Genomic DNA, 26,818 nt, shown 5'->3' with positions numbered 1-26,818 from the left:
AGAGCCCATCTTCCGAGAGGCTGGGGAAGGGATTTTCTGCTGGGGGCTCCAGGGAGGGAGGAAGGAGAGAGGAAGCAAAACCAAAGGAGGTCACTCCTTCACAGGGGGCTTTTTATGTTTGCCCAGGCTGGGTGGGTGGTCCGACCCAGCAGTGGGTCTGCTTCTGGCTCAGATGGTGCCGGGAGGGAGAGCTGGTGGCCCTGCACTGCTCTCGCATTGGCTCCAGGCTGCTCCGTCCCCAGTGGGGTATGAGATCAGGGCTTCATGGCTGGGGTTTAACCTCCATGCAAAAGGTGTGATGGTTTTCTCTAGGATAAGGGGAAAACACAAGGCAGGCTCTGATATTCCCAACCCTGGGATTTTAGAAGAAGCATCATGCAGTTGCTGGTTGACACCGTCTCTCCATTTTAGCAGGATGCGTGCACATGTCGCAATGCTCCCACACAGCATTTTTCCAACGAGCCGATGCAATGACTTTGTCCTGAGCCATAGGTTTTCCAGTCCTCCATCTCACAGAGCAAAATGCAGCACAACTTCCAAGATGAGATCTCCGTCCAGCTAGATCCACACTGCCAGCACCGCCCATGCTGGGACACAGCCCCAGGTTTGCAGCCGCAGAGGAGAGAGCCAAAAGAGACACTGAAATGCAAAGGCTTCTGCAAAGAGAGCAAGCAACCTGGGGCAAAACTGTGTAGCAAAATACACTAACTCAATGCACTTGTTTTAATTGGAAACACCACGACGGCACAAGGAGAAGCTCCGTTCAGGGTAGGTGGTTGTTGATTGGCAGCAGCTGAGTTCACCCTGTAATGACTCTGCTAAGCTTGTCGACTGCCTGCTTGAACACTCAATCACCACCGCATCTCTGCTTCTTATGCACGGCGGCCATACCAAATCCTGAGGAAGAGAATTTCATAGCTGTACAGAATGTGGAGATTTTAAGGTCACTAGATATTGAAGTGTTTATGGGAGCGGGCTGGCTCTGGGGTGCAGGACACAGCCCTTCCTATCAGCACCGGCACATCATCCCTTCCCTGAGTGCCGTCCGGAGGGTGTTAGAACGTCTGCCAGGTGGTGCTGGGGGGGTCTCACCTCCCACTGCAACCGCCGGGATGTGTCCAGGCACCCTGCACCCCTCCAGGCACTCTTGCAAGAGGCAGCGATATCGCACCCGTGCTAATGGCTGGCTCAGGGCAGCACTGGCCTCTGCTCACTGCTCCTCCGACCCGGGCTGAGTTCAAACTGCTGGGCTGGATCCGGCTTGTGCTGGTGCTGGGATGCCCGGGGCTCGCAGCTGGGCGTGCTTCCCAGGGGGGTTGCCCTTGCGTGCTGGATGGAGGACCAGATGTTTGGGAAGCCAGGGAGGGCATGGGTGGGATGCAGATGTTACAGGACGATGCCCTGAACTCCTGCAGGAGGGAATGCAAGGAACTTGGAAAATGCAGCTTAATTGCTGCCCTGGGCCCCGCAGGCTGGAGGTTACCTTCATTTTTAAGGAGTGTATCTTCCACAAACACAACAATTTCCATTTAAAGGCACCCGAGTGACTGAAACTCCACCACTTCTCTGTTAAGCTCCTTGCCTTGTTATCAACATTCGCAATGCATTGATGAATACAAGCTTCGGATATCGACTGTGGCTGCAGGGACATGGCAGGACAGTCCCTGCTCCAAAATAATTTCCCTGCTCTGTTCAGAGCTGGCACCTTGTTTATCTTTTGATGTTTTCCAGGATTTGGGGTAGAAAGGGAAAATCAGGGATAGCAGTGGAGCTCCTCTTCTTGCGCTCTGGCACTTCCAGCCGCCTGGGACTGGGACATGCAGCGCATCGAAGGCAAAGACTGACTGCTGGCTGCACTTCAAGGATTCATTTATTTGTTTTTCCGGTCCAGTAATTGCCACATGTAACCAGCAAATTGTTTTTTGACATGTTCCTGAACTCCTATTCTCTCCCATTTTTCCTGTTCTTTGAGGATGAACACTCTTGTCACAGCACCAGCTGTAATCCGTCTTTGGCTGGTGGCAAAAGTGTTGTGCCCAGCTCCCTGCTTTGCCATGCTTGGCACTGAATTGCCCAGTCCATGCTGGTCTTTCACAGTTAGAGGAGCATCCACACCATGGGTCTGGACACAGTCGGGCAGCATCCCTGTGGCAGAGCTGGTGGCACAGACACCCCGTCTCCCAGCGCCTGCTGCTCCCCGTCCCACATTGCACAGCATCCACTGCCCAGACGGGGCAGTGAAGAGGAGCAGAGTGGGGAATAGGGTTTTTAGGAGCATGTTAGGTAAAAGGCTGGTGGAGGATGACTTCAGTAGGGCTTTAGCCTGCCTAGGGATGGGGGCAAGAGGATGGGACATTTCAATTTCTCTTCCAATCCTAACTTCCATGACTCAGCTTCCAGCACAAACACCAAACCTCTCTTTTAGGAATGCTCAGAGGGGCAAGAAGGGCAATACCATTTGGACCACACCAGGTCCACAGCCTGCTGCCCCGGTACATGGCAGCCGCTTCCCCAGCCCCCAAGCAGGGAGGAGCTCAGCAACCGTGGGAGACCTGGACCACTGGGGACCAGACAGGGTACCAGGCCACTAATGTGACCAGCATGGGGGCTGCCTGTGGGCATCCTGCCTGGGTCCCCCAGGATGCTCAGGTGCCGGCACCAGTTACAGCAGGGCCGGGAGAATCAGGGAAGGCTCAAGGAGGATGCCAGAGTGGCTCAGACCCCAGCTCCATCTCATGCATGGATAGGCAGAGTCTCCACTTGGAGAACCTACTCCTTCCCTGGCCCATCGCTCCGGCGGGCAATGCTGCATGCAGAGCAAGCCAACCCCAACACCGTCTCGGAGAGGCCAGTTGCTGCCGCGGAAGTTACCTATGGCGAACTCGTCAAAGGTGACAGTGGTGGAGTTTTTGCCCAGAGCATTCGTGACTGTCAGAGTCACCTTGTACTTCACTGTCGAGAAGAGCTGGAGGTATCTGATGTGACACCTGTTTTTGGGAAAGACATCCTTCTCGCAGACCATCTCTCTCGTGCCGTGTCTGGAAAGCAGGGGTGAGAAGAGCTGTTACGTACAGAGCAGTGCTCGGGGTGGGGATGCACCCATGCTGCTGGAGGCAGGAGGCAGAAAGAGCAGCACTGTGTCCCTGCTCTGCCTGCGGTGCCCAGGCACCAGCCCCTGCCACAGCCAAAGGGCTGCTTTCCTCCTGCCAGGGAATTTTGAGGGTTCATGTGTGTGATGTTTTACCTTAAGCCTGCACAGAGACTGTGGTGAATGTCCTCACACTCACCCCAAGGAAAGGATAAGACTCTGCTGGCATTGGGGTTGGCTTTGTCCCTCCCGTGAGAGGAACAGCATCTCCTTTCTTCTGATGAAACAAGCCCCAGAAGAAAATGCATGGCACCAGCATGTATAAAGGCTGTGCCAGGACCTGGGCACAGGGTAGGGGACGATGCTATGCCATGGCCAGTTCTAGGTGAGGGACACTGCTGCTGTCCAGCCACAGCCAGTGTACAGCAGAAGGGAGCATGGCTGTGTCAAATGTGCCAAAATACAGTGGCTACAACCTCCCATGTGGACAAGTGGTGCAGAGAGATGGCCATGGAAAGGGGATCTGGGAGCTGGGGACCTTCTTGGTCCCCTGTTGGGAAACTGGAACTTTCCTGGGACAAAGCCCCAGTGCAAAGCATCCAGTTTGGATGTCCCTGGAGCATCCTTCCCCAGGCTCATTTTTGGGACACCAATCCCATATGCTCAGCAGAGGTCAGACCCACTGCGCCAAGACTTCAAGGCACTACTGGGGACCTGCTCCAGGCTGCAGGGACAGAAACTCGCCCTGCTGCACCCTTCCTTCCCAGGCACTTACATGACAGAGATGTTGAAGGAGTTGGGGATGTAGGTGGGAGTGGGCAGGTGCCAGCTGCAGTAGAAACCTTTCGGGTAGTTGTTGGACCGGCACATCAGCACTGGCTCCCTCGGGGGGGCTGCCGGGGAAAGAGAAAAGAGCAATTATCCCTTGAGGTGGGGTTATCACCAGGTCCTGAACAAGGGGATGTCCCTCCACTCTCAACTGCTGCCAGCTCAGGAGGGGACACAGTTTACAAGGGGAGCCTGGTCTGTGTTTATCAGCTGCTTGAGGCATCTGGGGGCCTTTGTCCCATGTCTGCTGCTGAGGTCCTCCATGAGACCTTGCTTTGGACTGAGCTGTGCACAGCAGCTCACCTTTTCCCCTGGCAGTTCACCAGCTCTAATGAGAGATGGAGTGGCAGAGAAGGTTGGAAGGTACCAGGGGAAATCGTCAAGGCTGTGACAGAGATGTTGCTGATGGGGAGGAGGTGCTGCTCTCTTGACCCCATTAAGCTACAGCGCTCATGGCTTTCTCTGCCATGTCCCTGGGGAGTGATAAGCTTGTTGAGGGATGATCCTCCAAAAGACCAGAGGTCCTCAAAGGGAGGAAGAAGGACTGCTTATGGCAAGATGAGGAGGAACAACTTGAAACCAGCAGAGAAAATTCAGCTTTGCAGAAGGACTGGCTGTGTTCATGCTTTCAGCAGTGGGGCAGAGCATCCCACCCCAGGGTCCTGCCTCCCAGGAGACACAGTGGCAACTGGAGATAGGACAAGAGTGTGCAGCGGGGAGCAGCCTTCCTCTGGCCTCATCAGCCATTTCTAGAGCTTACAGGCAGAAGAGGATTTTAAACCCAATCAAGTGTTCACACTGCACTTGGCTTTCCCGGATATACGTGTACTCTGTGGTCTTTGCAGGAGCACAGCCAGAGCTGCAGGAAGACTCTGCAAAATGCCAAGGGCCAGTGTATGTGGGAGAATGAGATGTGATATCTTTCAGCTGATAAATTTTGCCCATGTAGGTTGGTAAAAATCTTATCTGAACTGACAGTGAAGTAAACTCCTCTCAGTACCTGGACACTCGCATTGCTAAGAGCAGAGTTTGGCTCTAACTGCAGCACCTTGGCACAGCACCTTGCAATGAAATACACTCCCTGGGCTGGATGTGCACCATGGTTCCCTCGGAAAGGCTGTCTGAACCTGTGGTGGTCCCTCTTTCCCCTCCTTTGTTAGCCCTCGTCCCCATGCATCCACCCAGAATGTGCCAGGACACACTCTTCTCTTCAAGCAGAGGCTTTGAAACAAACATAGCAGATGTAACATCGCTGCGTACCACCCCACTGCGGTCCCAGCAGCAGTCCCCACCACATGGCTTACCACTCTCCTCCCTGCTGCTGAGGCAGATGCCTTAGCCATGGCCGTTACCAAAAATGAGATGCAAACTAGGATGCAGTAATGCAAGATTTCAGGGAGCAACCGCAGGCTGGGAAACTCCTTCCCCCAAGGGATGCAAGGGAAAATCACAAGTCCCACAGCACTGTGCATCCACCATACATTGCTATGGGGCATCCCATACTGATGGTGCAGGGAAGATGTGAACGAACATAACAGCCCTCTGCATGCCGTGCCAGAGAAGAAAAGGATGCAGCGAGTCAGCTAAGGGTGCCCTCACTGCACCAGTGAGCTGGCAGCACCAGGAGGATGCCAAAGACTGAAGACATCAATGCAAAATGGGACATCCCTGCAGCCATGTCTGTGCAAATCCCCAATGTGGCGCAGAGCTGTGCAGAGCTGCTGGTCTCCTGGATGTCTCCTTAGCCCCACTTAGGTGCAGCCGAGGCCTCACTGGTGTAACACACTCAGGGATGCACCCGGGACTGGAGTAGGACCCTGATGGGGAACAGCAGCCCAATCGTGCTCTCTGGAGAGTGCCAACCCAGCCAGCTTGCCGTGAGCACAGGCTGCCAGGGTGGGCTGCTGGGATCCTGGCTTGGCGTTGAAGAGCAGAGCCCATGGTCAGAAAGTAATGATGGGTTTTGCTAGAAAAGCTTTCTGGTGGGATGCCCAGACGTCCAGCTGTAGCACCCTACTGCAGTCTACAGAGGGGAAACTGACACATGGGGCTTGCACACACGCTGGTGTCCCCGGGGCAGGGCTGGGGAGGGAGCAAGCAGATGACAAGAGAGCCAAGGGCAGCAGAGTCAGGGAGCAGGGAGAGGGAGAGGGAGAGGAGAGGGAGAGGGAGAAGGAGAAGGAGAAGGAAAGGAGGGGGCCGGCGGGGAGGGGAGGCTGTGCCAGTCCACAACATGTGTTCCTCCTAATGGCTATTCCAGCCTTCAGCCGGCAGACGAAGGCCAGAGCCTGGTTAATGAGCCTCCCAGCTAAATTATTCAAGCAGACCCTCCGCAGCAAAACAGAGTGGCTAATCTTAAGGCCAGAGACGAGTCCCTGCTACAGCTCCATCCTCCTCCTCCTCGCCGGCTGCTTAACCCCTTCCCTGCCCCACAGCTGCCCCCGGGGTGAGGCGGGAGCAGACGCAGGGCAGCATCGCCCTGTTGCAGGGGGTAATGGGGCAGGGTTGGGGGCTCCTGGGAGGTGTTTCGGAGGGGTTGAAGGGGTGGAGGGGATTTAGGGACAGCTCTGGGGTCCGAGCGACCGCGTGGTGGCAGTGTGGGCTAACAGCACCCGCCTGGGACTCGGCAAAGCGGGCTGGGGGCTGGAAATATTGCATGGGAGGGAGGATGCTGGGGATGCTACTGTGGACCTCTCGCCCACTTGCTGCTTGTGCTCAGCTGTGCCGCACGACACCAGGAGACACACCGGGTAGAGGCAGCCGAGGCTTCAGCGAGCATCCCTGAAGACCTGCACTGTCCCTGCCCGACGAGGAGGCTCTGCCCTACATGCACAGCCCCAGATGATGCACTGCTACTGAGGATAATTTATCTCTGTTGTCTCCGGTATTATGCCGGATCCGTCTTTTGGTGGTCTGTGCTAATTCCTCCACCAAGGAGGCTGGGGCGGGCTCGTGCTCCCAGGTTTGCTTTGCTGGGAGAAGGAGGGCTGCCCAAACAGCCTCCCGCTTCCATCCCCACTCTGCAACAGCCTTTGAAGATGCCCCATTTTCACAACCGTGAATGCCTTGAAGACCCTGTCCTCTGCTCCAAGACTGGGGCCCCAAATGCAATCCCTAAACTCTGTGCCCCCATCCTCTGATGCCTTTTAGCAAGCCAGAGGTGGAAGGAGAGGCTGGGGAAGGGGGACGAAATAACCCTCATACCTCTGCTACCCATGCAGCATCCTCAGCCCACTGCATCTGAAGGGATGCTGCTGTATGAAGCTTGTCTCATCCCAGCCATCGCCCTCTCTTTCTGGGCAGGGACAAGCTGTCTCACAGGGACACTCCTGCCACCTCTGTCTCTCCAAAGAGCCATCAGTCCCAGAGCCACAGGTGTTTTGGGAGGGGGAATGTCAAACAACTGCCCCACTTTCCACCTTGACGGGCAGAAAGTCCACCCCACGGGAGAGTGCAGGGCCAGTGTGATGTGCCATTCGGGGCTGTGACCATGATACCATGCCGGTGACCGTGACCATGACCACCAGGTGCCATGAAGGATAGAGCTGCAAGCCCCTTCTCAGTGGCCATGCTGCATCAGGAGGGCTGTCTTTGCCCACCCTGCCCTGGTGTCTTCTCCAAGCTGGTGGCAGAGTCTCCATCTCCCCATATGGTGGCTTGCAACCCTGTTCCTCTCCCCTCCTCTCCCAGGAAAGGCGCTTGCCAGCACAGCTCATCCTGCCCATCAAAGGCTCTTAAAGAGAGCAAATAAAATTGCAGGCTCCAATCGATCCGGCGCTCCGTAATGCTGTCTTTGGAGGTGGGCCAGCCTGTCGGGCCGATGGAGAGAGCAAGAAAGGCAGTGGAGGAAAACAAAGCCATCAAGGGAGCATTAAAGGTTTTTTCTGCCCTGAGGCTTTGGGCAGTGCCTCTGGGTGAGGGCTGTCCCGCCCCAATCTCCTCCATCCTCCCCCAGCTGATGTCCAGCTTTCAGCCCCTGCCTAACGCTGAAAACAGCCTGAGCAACACGTTGGCCCTGCATGGGCACTTCTCCCCAGGCTCCAGCATGCAGCCTCCCTAATCCTGGCAAATGTTTACTTCCCCGCCGCCTCATGGAGCTGCTGAACTCTGTAAAGGCAGAGATCCTTTCCTTTTGCTGCAAAAGCGCCTGCCCTCTCTAATCTGTCTATTAACCTCTTGCATGGCAGGAAGCCACTTCTCCCACGCGCACTTCTGATGTCCTCTCTGCAAACCCGGCATGTTTAATGCCTGGCCGTGGCAGCTTCCCAGCAGCTTGGGCTGCAACCAGCCTTGCTGCAAAAGCTCGGGACAAGAGGATGGAAGGCTGCGCCAGAGCTGGGTGCATCCCACCTGGGCACGCTGCTTGCAAGCCATGCAATGCTCCAGCAAAATTCAGAGCTGCAAGAGGCAGCAAAAGCTGGTACCAGGGTCATCATCTCTGTAGACCCTGCAGAAGACTGGTGGCAGGGATGGGGTTGGCTTTCCCACCACATGGTGCCCCAGACTTTGCATCCATTTGACTGCAGTCTCTCTGGCTTGTTGGAAATAGCTGTCACTTGACCAGCTCCAGCATCTCTGCTCAGCTGGGGAGAGCACAACAAGTGGTCCTCAAGGATGAAACAGCTCTGGATGCATCAGCACAGACACAGATTTTTGTCTCCCTTCCCATCTCTAAAGCCCAGCCGTCCTTGTACCCTGAGTCCCACTGCGCAGGGGAAAAGTGTGACCAATCCATTTTAGAAACCACTAAAAATGATCTACAATAGCTTTTCCTAGCCCTGCTAGGTCATGAGATAATGGACATTAAAATCGTGGCATTTTTATATATAGAAAAGTTATTTTAGGTCATTTTTAGAGGTTTCTGAAATGGATCAGTTATAATTTTCCTCTCCTGCTGAGGGCTGAACGCACTAAAGATGCCTTGCTCCACAGGTGGAGAGATACAAAAAATAGTACCAATAAAAGTTTTAAGAGGCCTCTCAAACACTTCTGTAGGAGGTATTTCTTCTGGTGCACTAGGGGCACATTCAGGCTCCAGGCTGCTGGGGGATACTGATCCTACAGCATGTTGTAGGGTCACCTGCATAACGCATCGTCCTGGTCTTCGGCCAGCAAAGCCTCCAAGGTCCATGACAGCAGCATGGGTTTGTGCTAGAGCTACAGCTGTGACACAGCCTGCCTGCATGTGGGCAAGACCCCTGTGCTGTCCCACGCTGGGGGACAACCCCAGCCCCGATGCTGTCCTGCCACCAGACTCCCACTGTTATCATCCCTGCCTCTCCCCAGTGCCCATGGCACGATCACTACCCCGTCTCTTGCCTGTGCCTAACATGCCCTCCACATCCTCAGCCACTGACTTTTTTTGCACCATAGCCACGACCTTGCAGGTGGTGGGTATGTGCTGATAAGTAAAAAGACACTCAAGAGACCAAAAGCAAAGCTATAGAGGCGGGAGGGCACAATGGGGACCTACTCAGGCGTGAGATGCCAGCCCCGAGCACACAGGCACATGTGCATAAGAGCAGCACACCCCACACATCTGCACATGCACCTACGCAGGTGCTTTTGTTATGCATACTCTGGCTGCAAGCACGATGTATTATTTATCTAACACCGCTTTACTAAAATTGTCTGTGTACAGCAGGCTGGTAGGAAACAACAAAGAAACAATCATGAATAAATCATATATCTACTGCCCGGAGGATCAGGGGAGCATCCGCCTGCCGTGCACCACCTGTGCTGGAGTGTAGGATGGCTGTGGCTGGGGACGGTTCCTTCCGCCATCCCAAACGTTGGGATGTGGCTGCGTTTTGTTGCTGGAGAAAGGGAGGGAGGTGAAGCTCTGAGTTTGCTCTGTTACCCCTTGTCCAGGCTGTTCTTGGATAAGGGTGAGGCTGAGGAGGGGTGCAGAGGACAGCGGCGGGGTGGTACAGAGGCAGGTGATGCTCCCCTGCATTGTGCTTCTGTACTCTGGGAACATCATGTTCATAACCACCACTTCTTCAAGAAGGCTTAAGCAAGGTGGTTTGTTTTTTTTTAATTAATGCAGCAAAATTCATGTGAGAGAGAATTAGAGAGCCCAGGGGTGTAGGGGCACAGGGTGAGATGGGCTCATCCCTCACTGACCTCCCGGGTGACCTGGGCAAGTGATGGAGATGGGGTTTAGGTCTCTCCCAGTCAGTCTAAGCCATCCCAACCTTAGCACGGGACATTTTCAGGGGGACATTCCTCCCCCTTGAAGCTAGCCACTGACAATGTATCCCTCTGGAGTGTGAGCCACCCCAGCTGAACACCAGAGTTGCCCACATTCAGCCAGCACCTAGCCCAGCCCTGACACCCTCATGCTGCAGGACCTCCCTGGGAGCTCCCAAAACGGGCTAGGGACACCTGCAGCTGTAACTGGAGTCCTCTGGCCCCGTTGCCATCTAGGAGCCACCTCCCCAGTCTCAAAGAGCAAGAATTTATTCCCCAGAAGGTGCCGGAGAAAAGGTGGACTCAGCAAAAGATAAATTTCTAAAAGGCCCTGTTTTACACTGATTGGGGCTCGTAAACCAAGCTATGGATTTTCTCATTTCCCTTGCAGAAAATTCAGCGCGCCCGTCAAGAGGCAGCACTGTAAATTTTTGGGTGAGGCATTACTCATAGAGAAGAGGGAGCTCAGAGCCATGCTTTAAGCCCAAATCACAGCGCGAGCTCCTAGCCCTAAAAGCTGCCTTGAAGCAGGACAGCGTGATAACAGGCTCACCAGACTTTGCTTCATCCTGCACTGCACGAGGCCATGCTATTTGCAGCACAGCAGAGGTGCTCTTCAAACCTGAGAGCTCTCAAGCCTTCAAAAAATTAGCAAGCAAGCCTGGTTAAGCAGCGAGAGGAAAGAGCAAGAGGAGAGGGGCTCCGGCAACTGTGGTATGGGATGGGGTGGCTGGCTGGCACAGCAGCCCTCTCCGGAGATGCTCCCCAAGGTGTGGGATGCTGCGGGAATGAGATTTAGGCAGGTGAAGCCATCAGGCATCCCACACCCAGAACAGACCCCCATGCTGCCAGCTGCAGAGTTGACTCCCTCCAGTAGTGCCGGTGCTGGCTAGCATTGCTGTCCCAGGGCAATGCCCACATGGCTCCTTGGAGAGTCCCCCTGGCACCCCAAACCCAACTGTGCTCCTGCAGGTGACCTTGTCCCCACAGGCCAGGAGGCTGGGCTGGATGCCGGGCTGGATGCCTTAGGGACCGATGCACAGTGGGGATGCTGGGCGCCTCCAGCCTTCGCTTGGGACCGCGCCACAGCAAAAATTCCCTCCTAACCCTCCCGTCCTCCGTCGGAAACCAAAGAGCAGCTTTGCTCCGAAACAGTATTAAATATTGAACAAAAGAAAGCAAATCTGTTATCTGGGATAATTGGGAGTAAATAAAACATTTAACCAAACCAAATGCAGCTGTTTCTACTTGGAGCCGGCACAACAGCAGGGAAGCCAGCTCAGCTACTCTGCATCCTCGTTACGGCAGCTGATTATTGTTTTGTGTATAACGGTAGCACCGCCAGGCCTCGAGCGAGGCCGGGGCCCACGGTGCTCAGTGCGGCACACCGGGAGGGGTACGCCAGCACGGCAGGACACGGCAGCGCAGCGAGCACACCGGGCATGGGAAGTCCTTTGCAGCGCTGGGGTTTGCTCTCCAGCCCAGGGAGTTCACGGCGAGGCCGGCTTTCCTCCCCCAACACCTCTGCGAGGGGATTTGCATGTAACATAAACCATTTCAGAGCCAGGTCACTGGTTCGCACATAGCCCCGGGCAGTAATGACCAAACCTCGTTACCGGCTGCTCTGGGATTGAGCGTGCCGGGCCTCCGTCCAGCTCCTGGAGACCTGGAGAGCTGTGTGGGGTGAGAGACTGTGCAGCTCCCAGGGGAAGGTGCTGGCAAACGGAGCCAAGGGAGGCTCCGGGGATGGAAAGTACATCCCTGCCGGCAGCTCGGGCTGGGAGCATCCCAGGGCACAGGCTGCCATGCCCAGCCAGCGGGGAAGGGGCTGCAGCCCCTGTGCGGAAAGCAGGGGGCTGATGTGCTCTTTGCTTTCTTAGGGCAGCCATGGGTTTTCCACTACTGGGGTTTAGGGAAGAGAGCTTGACGCCCCCGCAGCTCCCACCCAAATGCTGTGCCTATCCCTTACAAAATGGCCAGGAAGGATGGGGGACACGAATTGCATGGGATCTTCCAGTCGCTCCCAAAATAGTTTCTGCTTCCAGGGGACCCTTATCCTCGACATGGGGCTGGATGCACTGTGCCAAGGCAATGCAGGGGGAAAATGCTTCCTAGCACCCACATGGGTCCCCAGCAGCTGCTCCTCACTCAAAGGAGCTTGTGGTCGATGCATGTGGAAGCTGCGATAGCCCCGATCTCCAGAGAGGAGTAGCTGCCTCCCTTGGTACCTACCCCTCGATAAAAGGCTTGATCAGAGCAGCCCCAAAAAGTGTTGGTTTCTCCCATGCCCCATCACAGCCCACACCAGCTGTGAGGAACATGCAGTCCAAGAGCCCAAATCTGTGCAGAACCCTGGAAATCTCCAGGAGCTCAGCTGGAAAAGCTGCCAGGCAGAGAGAGGGAATATTCCTGCCTGTTGTGCCTTTCCCAGTTTGGTTGTGCCGGGGGCATGTGGGGTGCCCCTGAGGACTCCCTGGCAGGTATTGAGGAGACCAAGGATCTGTGCCATGGCAGCCCCTTGCCTCCATGCCTGTGGGGCTTGCAGAAGAAAACTCAGCCTCCCCTTCTCCCTCTTTTCCCAGCTCCAGGCAAAAATCCCCTGCACAATCTACATCATGCAATGCCCCTGCCCCCTCCATCACCTTATTTAAAGGCTGCAAGAAAGCAATCCGTCCTCCCAGCCTCTCCAGATGGAGAAGACGGGGAAAATACCAGGTGCAATCAGACACAACTGGGACCATCAGCAGCCACGTATCCTCGGCGAAGCTGTCCCACCAGAACTCCTGGAAATTGTATATTTATCCAGGAGGAGCCTCTGGGGGGAAGCTACAAGCACTTTGTCATGCACTGAGCAACAAGCTAGCCACGAATATTACCAGCTATCACTCCCAGTGGGGGACTGTGGGCTGCCTCTAACAGCCAGCAGCTCTCCAAAAATGCCTCTTTTCTCCTTATTTCTCTTGAGATTCAGCCTGGATACACCCCTTCTCTGCTCTGCTCTTCCCCAGGCTGCTCTCCGCACTACCCCAGTGAAGGCGGTACCTGCTGGCAGAGGGGTCTCTCACCCCATGGGGAATGGAGAGGAAGAAGTAAGAGATTTCTGACTCTCTGGAGGAGAGAAGGGGTTATTTTTGGGCTTCCTTTCTCCTGCCTGGGCAGGAGAAACAGCTGATAAGAGCAATTAGTAACCAGACATACCCCTCATCCACTTTCTTCTTGCACCAGCACTGGTTTTTGCATGAAAAACTCCTTTCCTTCAGCATTTATGGGACAACACCCTCTCTTTTCTCCCATGTTTTGCTAGAGGAAATGCCACAGGCTGCACTCCTGTCCCCTTACAAGGCAGACCCCACGGCACCCTCCAGCCTACAGCAGCTGCTCCACCTTGGGTTCAGTTGGGGCAGGGGACCTGGAAGTGGGCATCTGTGTGCAGGTACCCCCCGCACACTGGGTGTCTGTACAGGCAGCAGAGCCATTTGCTCATCCTTGAGCCGACCCTGTGTTTGGCCATCCGGATTGCATCCAAGTTTGCTCACACACACTCAGTATCCCCATGCCACCGACTCGCATCCTCAGGACTGCCCTTCTGCCCTGCACCACTGCTCTCCTGGTGAGATGCTACACTGCTCCATGGGGCTGATCTGCAGCCTGTGTCCGTCCCTCAGCCCCAGGAACCATGCAGCCCTTCATGTGCGAGAGCCCCAGCCCCTGCAATGCTGGTGGCTTCACCCAGCTTTGTGTCACTGCTGGGAAACCAACTCCTTGCACCTTGTGAAAACTGCTGGGCTGGAGCCAGAAGTCCCCCAAGAGATGCCAGAGCTGGCTGTAGAGAGTTGACACAGGACCAGAAGGAGCCTCATATGGCTTCTTTCTGTGCTGTTCCCACCCCGAATCCATGCGAGTTCCTGCAGCAGCAGCCAGCCTCCTTGGCATGTCTAGTGAAGCCACCTGGACCATCCCACATGTCATTCTGCATAATATACCCTGGAAAATCACAGCACCGAACTCTGGTGGGGATAGGGCTGAGATGTTCAGGCTGCTCAGGGATGCTGCTAGCCCATTAATGACATGCATCATGGAAGATGCTTAATTTGTCCCAGGAAATGAGGTCTCCACACCAGTCCTTAGCTGCCCACTCCCTGGCTTTGAGAAAATACCAGTCAGGCATATCACTAACAGCAGCAGGGTGCCCAGCTCAAGCCTAAATCCTGCCCTGTGCTGCTGGAACCAAGGGGTAGAGGCAGGAAGGAGGAGGGACCGCAACTGCAGAGCATCAGTCTTTGCAGCTCACCCAAAGGGCATCCTTCAAGGGGATGAAACCCAGAGGAGTGTTGCATCTCTGGAAGGGGTGGGTTGAGATACCAGCTAGGCTAACGTCACTGCTTGACGCCACTGCTCTCTTTACAAATGTCTTTTTTTATCCTCAGGCCTGAATCAGGCCCTGGCCTCATTCTTATCTTACAGCAATTAGGTCCTTGGGATGATATAAGTCACACAACTTCAGACTTCACTGCATTTGGAAGTAATAGCTGCATCCTTAACTCAGCTGACTTCAAGGGAGGTCCCATTATTCAGCCCATCTGTAAAGAAATGGAGGTAAAAAAAGGCTCTTTGCTTTAAGAAAATGATGCTCATCTCCCTCAAATCCTGGCTTGACACTTAAATCCCCACAAGTGGCAGCAAGCAAGCCCTGGGGGATGCTCCTGGCGTGCATGGCCAGGGCAGCTCAAACAGCTCGAGGGGCTCGGGGAGCCCTTTCCCACCCGCGTGAGAGCCCACAATTTGCAAAACGAAGCGTGAAGCACAAACTGACTTGATTACTCACAGTGACTGTTTTCACCCGTTCTAGTCATCACCTGTAAAATCTTTGCAAGGTTGTTTTCATTTTCTTCCCTCTCTGCTTCCGCCAGCTCTGCTCTGCAGCGAGCACCTCACTAAATTCCCTTAATCTTCCCTTTCGGTCATACGCTATCTTCTAATCCGTTAATCAATTTTCCTGTGGACTCCCTGTAATTTATCGATGGCCTTTTAACAACGAAACCCCCAGAAGCGAACGCACTTTTCCTGAGTGCATCGGCACCAGATCAGTGGTGAGAGCAGCATCATTGCCAGCTCTGCCCCGGCAGCAATAATGTGGATGCTCAGCACAGCCTGTCCCTCCTCACGGAGGACAACGGCTTCTCACCTATCCTCTGATTTGCTTACAACAAAGAACAAATAGCAAGCAATTACTGTTATAAAAAATATTGTTATAAGTATTTTAATTATTTCTTGAGGGCTGGCAGGTCTCCCCCGGGGCAGGCAATCCTCCTGCAAACGCCAAGCACCAGAGCTGGGGACTGAGCTGTCACCCATAGGTCCCCAAATCTCCTTTGGGCAGGACGAGGGGGGAAGGATGCCAGGATGGGCACTGCACACAGGTGATTGGGGCACTGCTGCTTTTCTGGGGGAGGCACTGCACTGTTCATGCAGCGGCACTGCCTAGAGCAGCAGGAGACCCTCAAGAGACCTGGGATAGAGAGGAGAGGAGGGCATAGTGCCCAGATATCCCACTGATGGGCTGAGGCTGATTCCTGGCTGGGTCATGGTCTCTGCAAGAGGCTCAGCACAGGATCAAGGAGTTTGGCAGGGAAGCCCAGGGCTGCTCTTTCTTCCCCTGCCTTTCTCACCCCCTCCAAGGTCAAACAGTCCTGGACTCTCAATAAACTGTCATAGGGGCTCCAGGGGATTTCAGGAGGTATTTGATAGGATTTCAGCAGACCTGAAGCGTGACTTCAGAGGGATGGGGGGGAAATACCCTAGAGCGTTATTAGAGTCACTGAAGGATTCTGCTGTGCTCTCTGAAGCGTTGCACAGAAAATTGCAGAACAGCAAGCCCCGTGGTCCAGACCTTGCCAGCACCAGAAGGATGCTGTGGTGTCCTGGCTCACGTGAGCCCCACTGCCCTGTCATGGACTAGGAGCACACTGCTGCTGTGTGCACTGCAAAAGCCTTCTGCAACAGCGACAACTCTCTCCTCGATGCACACAGATGGCTCAGCATCCTTCTGAGAGGAGGTGAGCAGCAGTGACAGGTCTGAGAGCAGGGGCTCGGCTGCGAATGAGAGCTGCAAGGATGTGCTGGGGAAAAACAGACAGGGCAGGGCAGTCTGGTTTAACCTGAATACCTTGCCATTCTCTCCTGAAGCAGAGAAAGCAACCCTGGCTGTGTTAATGTCAATGCAGCTAGGTCTGTCCCATGGCATATGTGCCACCAGCAGCACAGCACAAAAGGCAGCATACCTGGAGAAAGTGGAGAAGTGCTATGATGCTGCCAAAGTTTCTCACCTTTCCAACAGTGACATGGGGTTGAACCTGCCCAAGATCCTGTATGGGAGGATTTGGGGTTTGTCTGCAACAGGGAGATGCTGGAGGCACAGCTTGGTACCTGCCCCGTGACCAGAAAGTTGTTCACGGGCATTTTCAGAGAGCAGTTCCTGTAACAGCAACCATGGTGTTATGGCAGAGCAGCTCAGCCACAGCCTGCATAATGAAATGCAAATGACTTTTGAGGTCATAGCTCACACATGCATCTCGGTGGCTGTCTCTCCTGCTTTCTGCACTAATATGGGCTGGAAAGGCAAGAACTGGGCAAGGACCCGGAGGGCAGATGCATGGTCTTTGTTTCTCTTCCCCATCCTCATGCTTTACTTGGACCCTTGGGGAAGTCTGTAGCTTGAACACAGCCCTCACTGTGAGCCAAATGGGTTGCAAATGTATTGGCATGTGTTGTGTCATCTGCAGCAGCTAATAGGATCCATTTTCCAAGGAAAGGGAAAAGAAAAGGAAGAAGAGGGGAATGCTTAAATCTGCAAAACAAACGTCCATCACCCCTTCTGAAGCACTAAACCCATGGCAATAGATTATATGTGAAAGGTTGGTCTAGAGCAATAATCTACAAGGGCTTCACACAACAATGCAGCTGGATTCAGATGTCAAACCAAAATCCTTAGCACTTAATACCTTCAAAGCCTGTACAAAGAATGGATGTGATGCTGGCCCCGGTGCGGTTATTGGAAGATTTGTCTCCGATTTCACCAGCAGCCCCATTAACACACTAATTCCTGCTGCCCCGTGAGAGGGCACGGGACCTCCCTGCCCAGGGGCACCTACACCATGCCCCAGCTCTAAGACATTGCAGGAGTTGCCTCCCCATGTGGCATTTGCTGCAAAGCCTGGGAGAAGTGATAAATAGGAGAAAAGCACTCTGTGCCACCTTACAGCCAAGGAAATGGAGGTACAGAGCAGCCAAGGGATGGCCACTGAGGACGGAGAGGCTGACTGAGGATGCCTGCTAAATCCCTGGGCCCTGTGTGCATCTCCCCATGTGTTCTGGTGAACTCGGGTGCTCAGTCCACCTCTGCCTGTACGAGAACATTGCTGGGCTCAGCACCAAGCTGCCCAAACCCACGTCACCCCATCTGGCCCCAGGCAGGGCTGGGAGAGCCCTCCTCGCCCGCTCGGCTTCCCCACAGCCCAAGCAGATGTTCTGGGTCCTGTATCCTGGGACAGATTCCGGCTTGATTTATTACTGGACGTGACTTCTGGAGTTTGTCAAAGGCACCCGCTCCCCCTCCCCTGACTTTCCCCACACCCTTCCCATTTTGTTTTACGTTCACTTTGTGGTCTCCCCGCCATAGCTTGCAATAAACAGAAACTCATTTCCAGTATAAACAACTGCACACTCTGCCCCAGTGAGCCGTACGACCCTGCCTTTCCCTCTCCCCACCCCTGCCTGCTTTGGGCTCTGGGAAAATGGTCTCTTCCTTCTGCTTTTTTTCACCCCCCACCCTCCTGGCCCTTTGCATTTTTTTTCGCTGAGATTTATAATGTGCCAGCCAGAGCTGGAGTGGTCTCTCCCACTCCACGTCACGTACATGCTATTAAAAGTAACTCGACCAATAGATCTCGGTAAGGAAAGCCACCTGAAATCCCAAAGAGCTGGAGACAGAAGGAGGGCTCTGCCTGAGCTGGGGGTTTATACCCAAGATGGGGATGTTGGCCTCAGCGTGACCAAAAGCCTCCCAAGATGCAGGATGCCTCTCAAGGCATGCAAAAAGGCAGGATCCAGAAAACTTGAGTCATAGGCTCAGTTCTTGTGCACCGATGCATGGGGGCAAGGATGTGCCCAGTGCTGGAGCGGCTGCCAGGTGGCTACTGGGATAATGAGGCTGTTAGAGACCCTGCGCTGCTCGTAATCCAGAGGCATTAATGCCGATGGTGTTATATGGAGCGGATGCCAAAGGCGTTCCCAAGAGGGTTGTGCCTGGGTGATCACCGGCACCTGCCTGCAGCTTCCTGTGGCTGCAGAGCCCTTTCCCCACCTGGCTTTCACAAAATGCCCCCGTGTTGACCACTTTGGCCCAGAACCTGTTTCTGCTCAGACATTCACAAGCTCATGCTTGCTCAAAGCAGTGATCCCCTCCAGGGTGCCCTTCCCCCAGTGTTGGAGGCGTGCGGGGCAGATCCTGCCTTCCCCAAGACCTGAGTTGGGAGGGATACCAGTGGGATCAGAGGACAGCCTGATGGGAGCCAAGCCCAGGGAGAGAGGCTCTGCAGGAAGGCCATGGAATGGACCTGAATGGAGTCACCTCTCCGAAGGGCTGGGCTGATGCTCTCAGGGTTGCTTTTATCTATCTTTATCTCCACATGGGGTACACAACTGTCTGCAGTTTTTTCATGTTTGTACAGGGAAGGTAGACAATGCATTTGTGCCAGAAAGCCCCTTAACTTCACCAGCACGATGCCCAACAAATGCCTTTGTCGCCCAGGGTGGGCATGAACTGCAAAGCCAGGCTGGCTGTGGCTTAGTGGTGTGGACGGTGTACTTGATCCCACCATCCTGAACCTCCATCTGCCAGCGTGAATCCAAGTGGATGAAGCCAAAGCTGCACAGAGTCAACCAAGAAAAATGGTAAACATTTTTGACACATGGGTAATTAAAGCCTGGAAGAGCTCACCAAAGGCTCCAGGGGATTCCCTGCCACTGGAAGTCTTTAAATCAGGGCTGAATGCTCTCCTGGCAGTAAAAGGAGAGATTCATTCAGGGCAGTACCCTGGCAGGGGCCACACAGCACAGCAGGAAACAGCAGCAGTCCCCCATGCCTCCCTCACATCCCACATCAGAGGGATGCTGCAGGGGATGCACACACCTGCCTCTGCCCGTGGCACAAGGACATTGTGGGGTCAGTCACCTTGCAGTGCTCAGGGACAATGCTGCTTGTTCGGCTGCAGCTCCTTGGTTGTGATTTTAGTCTCTATTACCCTCTCTCTGGGACAAGCCAGCCCAGGACCACCAGTGGTTAGGAGTTAGTCATTTAATTCCAGGCAAGGAGCTGGTCAAAGCAGCCGATGGTTTCATTTTTTCTGGGAGATTAAAACAAATAAGGAAATGAGGTGGGTTAGTGGAAATCTGAACCCAAGTGGTTTGGCTGGAGACTATCCCAGCATTGTAAACCGGCCTCTAAGAATGCTGGAAATATCCTTATCCCTGCTGCGGACGCTGCCTGACACCAGGCTCATAGTACTGCCAGCTGGGACTCACTAGCAGCAGGGCTTGTACAGCCCCAGACAGCTGGATTTTGGATGCTTGTGCAGCATCTCTTCATTTTGCCCCGTTTGGGGTTTTCCATGTTGAAATGAGCACCTCAAGGGGGCTGCAGAGCACTGGGGTGCTGCTGGAGGGCTGTGAAGCACCAGCAGCACTGCACTGGGAGCTCCACACCTGCAAGAAGGCTGCGCTGATTTGGAAAAAACCCCACACGTCATTTACGAGGACATGAAACCGCAATGACTGTCTCTATGCAGAGTCTGAGTGCAAGCAGAGACTGCCATACCACGGAAAAGCCCTCACAAAGCACTGGGGAGCTCCCAGCCACAGCTCCTGGCAGCTGCACACTCCCAGCAGCTATACCAAGCAGGTGGGTTTGCCCATCTTCTCTTGTCCTCAGAGAGCAGCTGGTGCTGACAGGGTCTGTAACGCTCCTGAGACAACCCAGTGGGCGGGATCCGGGCTGAATCGATATCTCCATTCACCCACTCCAATGCATGAATGCGTTGGACTGAGCCTTGCACTCAACACAAGCTGCTCGATGCAAGTACCAGGCTGCGAGCTGGCCCCAGGGAAGCCGTGTCCTCACAGAGGGAGCTGCTCCAGGTGGTTTAAATTCCCTTGAGCAGGAAGGGACTTGGTGACAGAGGTCTGGTAATGCAAAGCCACCTTGGCGCAGCCTGTTGCTGTCTGTGCTGCAGGTCCGGCAGATGGTCTGCCCATCACATTTGATGGGAAAGCTGAAGGGCATTGGAGGATTCCTCTGCAAAATGCCTGCTTCCGATGGAAGCACAGTGATCAGGATGAAACACTCCAAAAACTTCAAGCAGAAAAATCCCTGGAGTGGACTAAAATTTCTGTTACATGCCGAGACTCACGTTCTCTTGTCAGCTTGGCTATTATCTTGCATCATGTCTCCATTTGCCGATAGCACGGCATGACGCAGCTCCGTATCATGATGAGAGCAGTTGGCGTTGCAGGTGGTTGTACCATGGTACGAGAGTTACAGCCAGCTACAAGGAACTGTATGGGTCTGCCGGATTCCCTAACAACAAATCCATAGCAATGGATTAGCTGTCTATGGAGATAGCTGGTAGCATTTTATCACCCCTTCACACCCCATTGATAAAAGCACTCTTGGTATGAAGGGTGGCCAAGAAACGGCTCTTCTCTCCCATGGGTGAGCAGACGAAGCTGTCCCCAGCTGGCTGCAGCCCCTTAGCCTTTGCTTTGTCCACCCAACCAAGCATCCTCAGTGCAGTTAATCACTGCAAGCGTCGAGGCCGGAGACAGCCGAGGCCGCCGAAGCCCAGCACAGTTCGCTGACCCTGGGGAGGAATGCAGCTGACTCACACCATGGGAATCTGACCTCCATCGCGGCCCCGCAACTGGCTGAGATCACGGATATCCATCTCCCGGCACTGCGGCTCCTGGCAGTGCTGCAAATGGTCCGGCGTGCCCTTCAGGTCACGGCGGGTCGAGCCTCTAACCTTGCTGCAGCGATGCTCTTTAGGCATCCCGGTGTGCACCGCAAACCCTGGCACAGCGCCTGTGCCCCTGTCCCGGTCCCTGCTCCTGGTTCACTCAGGAGCACAGGCAGCAGTCCTGGCTCTCTCCAGCACGATATTTGCAGCTAGGAAATGCTCCAAGTGTGCCAGCACTGGAGCTCTGCTGCCTCTGATTCTCCTCCAAGTGACCCACAGGGTCCTGTTAGAGATGCCGTTATGGTCATTTTTATTTAAATCAATATCTTCCGTGTTGCCCCTGAAGCGCTCACTCCTAATAACCTCTCATCCTCCCAGAATGCCTTCAGCCACGGTCAGATTTGCTTTGCTCTGCATAGAGCTATGGGCCTGCGTCACTTCTTCTTTGCAACTCCACCTCAGCCTATGCCACCTGGGAACGATTCTGCTTCCACCCCGCGTGCAATTCAACCCCTCTGGTGGTTACAAATATCTGTGGGACTCCCAGCTGGTATTTAAGTTTCCAGCCACTGTGATGGGAGGAGAAAGCTCTGAGAAATCACATTTCCAAAGACTTTCTTTAAGTGCTGGCCCCAGGTGGGAACTGATAAAGCAAATCCCCATGTGTTTGGGTTGAATAGCAGGTTTCAGGTCCAGCACCTGGCTTTTGAATCCTGCCTCTGCAACACTCCTCGTTCCTATTTGCACATTCTGGCCCTGCACTTTTGGCTGCGCAATTGCCTGTGTGTCCCTTGGGAGAGCAGGGGCTTGTCTGGCTAGTGTTTCTCAACATGGAGCACGGAAGAATTCTGGGTCATTTGGTCACCTCTGCCAGCAAAAAGGGGCAGGGGAAACCCCCAGGCACTGATGAGATCCTGCTAACTGAGCAGTGCACAATGAAACGCCCTGGTCTCCCGACATCTTTGAATTTACAAGAATAAATCCTTTCTTGTTTCATCTGAGCAAGTATGGGTGCTTTCCTACCAGAGCTGAAAGGCTTGGCAGATATCCTCTGGGTACAAGCATGGCTCAGCCTGACAGCCACAGGGGGACAGTCCTGGGGCTGGGGACCTGCCAGCGTGAGGCATGGCCCCGAGTGGACCACAGAAGTAGCCCCACAGGGATGTGCTGCAAAGCCAACCCTTGCTGCAAAGCACTGTGCCGGGGTGCTGGAGACCCTTGCAGGAACAGCCCCCCGAAATGAAGCACCAGCCACCATCTCACTTCCTCTGTCCGCGCTGGCTATCCTTCCCCAAATACTTCCCCAACGGCTTCCCCCAAGGTTGTAAAAGCCAAAACCAACAGAGGAAAAAGTGAGGTGTAAACCCATCACTGCGATGGCAGATTGGCATGTTACGGATTTCCCATGTCAAAATAATGGATCAAACTCAAGCTGCTGCCCGGGCTCCAGAAGGGCACCACTGCTCCTGCCCATGGATTATGTTCGATGAAACTGAGTTAGTAGTGTTTTTATCTGTCAATTAGGAACCATGAAACAGTTATTAAATAGAGTCAGAGCCCTCCTTGCTGCTCTCTTGGGCAGTGCAGGAGACACATAACAGCCTGTAATGAAGCATTAAGCAGCAGCAGTTTTGTTTCTGATAGGATTGGAGATGATAAGCCAGCGAGGCATGGCCGGATGGGGAGAGCAGGTCTCTGTCTCAGTGGCCACATACCAGCAGCAGCTATGGGGAAGATCAAGACTGAAATTTCTGCCCCCTGCCCCAAATAAAGTCTCTGCAGGACTGCCACCTCGCTGCCTCTGCTTGCTGGGGAAGAAGCGAGGGCCTGAATTTAATTATCTGCTTTTCCTGGTGCAGCTCTGGGTGATTACCATGGAGCCAGGAGGGCCTTTGGCTGTGTGCAAAGATGTTATCCCAGCCCCGAGGACAAAAAGGGCTGGTTTGAACAAGCTTTAAGAGATAGGGACTGGGCTGTCCAAGGGGATGGAGATAACACAGGCGCAATCCACTCTGGAGGTCATCAGAGTCCAGGGGATGCTGTCACTGCCCTCCCACCACACATGCAATGCCCTATGGCATCTTTCAGCATGCTGGCACAGCTTGGGGCCGAAGCTGTCCCCCAGGCCAGATTGGGACGTCTATCTGCCCTCAGGGGCTCTCTGCCCAGGATTTGGCACAGGGCAAGGCCAAATTCTGGGCAGAGGGGTACTGGTGCTGCAGGGAAGGAGATCCCAGCGAGGGGGAGAGCACCGTCCTAGCATGGGAAGGGGCAGAGGTCCGTGGTCCCAGGGCGAGTGAACACACTTACCCATCTCCTTCCCACCCCTCCTGTCTCAGGGCTTGGTAAGCCCCTGCTCTGCTCTGGCAGCTCTGCACCCACACCAGCCCCAGGGTGCCCAGCAGAGTGTTCGCTCACCCACCCACCATCACGGACCCATCCCCTCCCCAGACAGTTTAGGCACACCTGCAGGCAGTGACTGTTTGCAGCCAAGGGGACACCCAAATGGGGATGGGGCAAACTGTCCTCCCTGCACCTCACCCTGGTGAACACCAGGGATCTGGCCATGCCAAAGGGTTTCACACATTTGTGGCTGCTCTGCAGCTTGTTTGCTTCCAATGGAAACACGATAACAGCAGCAGTTTTGTTGCTTCTGGTGATTTTAAATGGAAGGTTGAGTTTCCAGGGTTTTTCCTTTTGGAGCTGCCTCCAATTTCATTAAAAACCTCACCAAACAAAAATAAAATGAGCAAAATCTTGAACCCAAGCACTTAATTCTCTAACTTCCCGATTCACCAAAAACTTTCAGCTGGCTCTGACTTCTAGGGCATTTTTCTGAAGTTGGCAGTGAATAGCAAAACCCATTCATTTCCCCTTTCCGGGCATAATGCTTAGGAATCTGAAAACTAGTGTCTCCCAGTGCAACAAGGGTATCTGCTAGCTCCTTCTCCAATTGCCAGCCTTCAGAGACCAGGAGGGAAATGTACCATGGTGTTATGCTGGCTCATTACAAGCCAACAACCTCCACCCCTCACTCCCCAGGGACTTTGCAGACTGTTGGTGTTTGCAAGATATAAAGGGACTCCTGGACAAGTTGCACGGTTGCACCTCTGCGTCCCGAATCCTGCCGCCATGGCATCCCCACAGCACAGTCTGCATTGCCTGGCCTCGAGGCTAAGCCCCCTTCTTTCCTTCCAGCCATGCAGAAATGAGAGGGAGACCTCAGCCAGGCAGAGATCTGTGCTCTCCCTGCATGGAAAAACGTAGCTATAGTAACAAATCGCTCAGGGCTGCAAGGCAATGACAGACAGGTTTCAGCATGGCAGAGGGGAGGGATGCTGGTACCCCAGTGGGTAGGATGCTGGAAGAGAAGCACAGAGGGGATGGTGATGGGCACGCTTCCCAGGGGAAGCTGCCTCCTTCTGCACCCTCTGCCCTGCTGCGTGCCCATGCCATGGGCATTTTGTACCAGCATGGGGCTCTCTAAACCTCATGGACAGACGCAGACTTATTGGGTGTTGATGGCTACCAAGCCACCTCCAACACCTTCACCTTGCCAATATCAAGAAGATGCCCAGGACACGGCTGAAGCAGTTGTCCCCAGCCTGTCTGGGGAACAAAAGGGGGGAAAAACTTGAAGTGGCAGAAGCAACAGCTGCTGTAAAAGTGAAGGAACCCACAAGACAGGAAAGGCACAGAGCTGTGCCTGCAGAGACCAGCCCACCAAGCCCCTCTGCTCACCTCTGCATTGCAAGCTGCTCCCTTGAGCGGCTGCTACCTTAGCCCTCACGCACGGGGATGGGTTGGCACCCAGGGCAGGACTTCCACCTCTGCACCACAGTGGGCTGCACAAGGCTTGCAGGCAGCAGGGGAGTCCGACACAACCCAGGCTGGATTTCATTCCAGCTCCCGCTGGCAGCTTGTGTGCAAGCCCCTGTTGTGGTTCAGTATCGGCCAGTGGAGTTGTTGCGGCGCAGCTGGGGTGGGCTGTGGAAGGGAAGATGCAGCAGGGACAAGAGAAATGGCAATCCCTGCCTGTTCTGGGTAGACGGCAGGAGGTTTTCAGCCCCCTTCTCACCTCGACTGTGCCAGCAAGATGGCCAGGAGGGAAGGCCATGGTGGGTTGCTGGAGAGAGGCACATCCGTATCCAGTGCACCAACATCAGGACAGGGGGTAAGGAGCAAGCTAGGTGGTTCGGCCCACTCTAACCTGAGGAGGATGCAAAATTAGGGCTAAATGTAGCCCAGGGTCCTTACAAAGCACCTACCATCCTCAGCTGCCTGGGGACCTTGGCTTTTGCAGCCCCGCAGCAGCAGGATGCTGTCCTCGCTGCACCTCTCCAGCACACACATAGAGGCCCCAGGCTGTTCCTCAGGGATCAGCCTCTGCGTTCAGAAAGCAGCCCAGTGGCAAAACCACGCTGGAGCCTGCTGCTGGTGCCACAGAGCTGCCCAGCCAAGAGACAAAGCCAGGGCAGGGATGCAGACAGGAAGACCCGCGGGGGCTCTTTGCAGCAGTGGTGAAAGGGCTCTGTAAACACCTCCATCCCAGCGTGAGCATCCTCCGGCTGGCAAGAGGGACTGCTGCCTGACCAACTCTTCTGTGCCTGCTTCACACCCGGGAGGGATTCTGTGGGCAAGGGGAGGGAAGGTGGTCAACGCCTCCTCCTTGCACCTCCATGGCTTCCCTGAAATTTGCCCAGGAACAAACTCTCAGGGATTAGCAGTTGCCACATCCTGGTGAGAACAATATTAAGGGATTATGAGATTAGAAATACCATTTATGCCGAGAGGAATAACTCTAATTCTTATCTGATTGTCTACAGATGTCAGCAATCAAAGCACCTCTTTCATGCAAAGCAGGGAGCACTGCTGAAGCAATAGGTGAATGAGACTTGGCCCCCTCCTAGCACGAGGAGAGCCAGCTCCTCCTGCCGATATGTGCCCCAGATCGTGTCTGGCAGCAGCCACCAGCATGTTAGCTTCCTTAGTGGGTAAAAGCTGCCCTGCGCTGGGCCTGCATCCTTCTCCTCTTGTGTTTCTCCTGGGCTGCCTGCCCTGTACAGGCTTGCCCGTGCCTGCTGCCTGCAGGGTGCTGGTGGAGAGCCTGGGGTGGTAGGTACTGCTTTGCCCATGAGCAATACCAGCCTGAAACCCCACACCTCCAGCTCAGTTGCAAGCCCACCATGGCCCATTTGCTACCCTGGACCACCAATTCCTCCTGCCTGGGCTGTGTTCCCCTGTGCAACGTCACCACCTTTGCACAAGGAAGCTGCACCGCAACCTGCAGGGTACCCAGCATCCCCCGAGGAATGCATGGCTCTTGCTGCTCCTGGAGGTGTCAGACAGCTTCAAAAAGAGACAAACTAACACGGCCTCACCCTAAACCAGTGTGCTGCCCTGCTGCACTCTCACGGACTGCCTTATGGCCAGTTGGAGAGGCCAGGAGTGCCAAGGCTGGTAGGTGGCATCGTCGGCTGCGTGGCATGACTGCTCCTGGGCTGGCCGAGCACTTTGTGCCAGCTCGCCTAGGGAGGCAGCTCCTAATGGGGCAGCCTGGGAGGCTCTGCCCGGCCATTAAGGGAGGTAAGTGCTTCTGGGTGTGCTGTGCCAAGCTCTTGTCTGCACACTGGAGGCAGAGGTTAGCGGGGAGCTGCTCACGGCTCCCTCCCCACTGCCATTTGATGGCACATTATCT

At 54.6% G+C, this 26,818-nt stretch overlaps 1 protein-coding gene across 5 annotated transcripts in view; it reads right to left on the bottom strand.

Moving 5' to 3' along the window:
• CNTFR (ciliary neurotrophic factor receptor) overlaps window positions 1–26,818 on the bottom strand; it is a 214,230-nt gene that overhangs the window by 20,786 nt on the left and 166,626 nt on the right. For all 5 annotated transcript variants that reach the window (XM_075020556.1, XM_075020558.1, XM_075020554.1 and 2 more), the window contains 2 exons: window positions 3,864–3,981; window positions 2,872–3,038 (listed from right to left, as the gene is read on the bottom strand). In XM_075020556.1, coding sequence (XP_074876657.1) covers window positions 2,872–3,038; window positions 3,864–3,981 — 285 coding nt within the window. The remainder of the gene's footprint in view (window positions 1–2,871; window positions 3,039–3,863; window positions 3,982–26,818) is intronic.

This window comes from Buteo buteo, chromosome Z (genome assembly GCF_964188355.1).
Source record: "Buteo buteo chromosome Z, bButBut1.hap1.1, whole genome shotgun sequence".
NCBI classification, from domain to species: Eukaryota; Metazoa; Chordata; class Aves; order Accipitriformes; family Accipitridae; genus Buteo; species Buteo buteo.
This window is presented reverse-complemented; position numbering and strand designations above follow the sequence as displayed.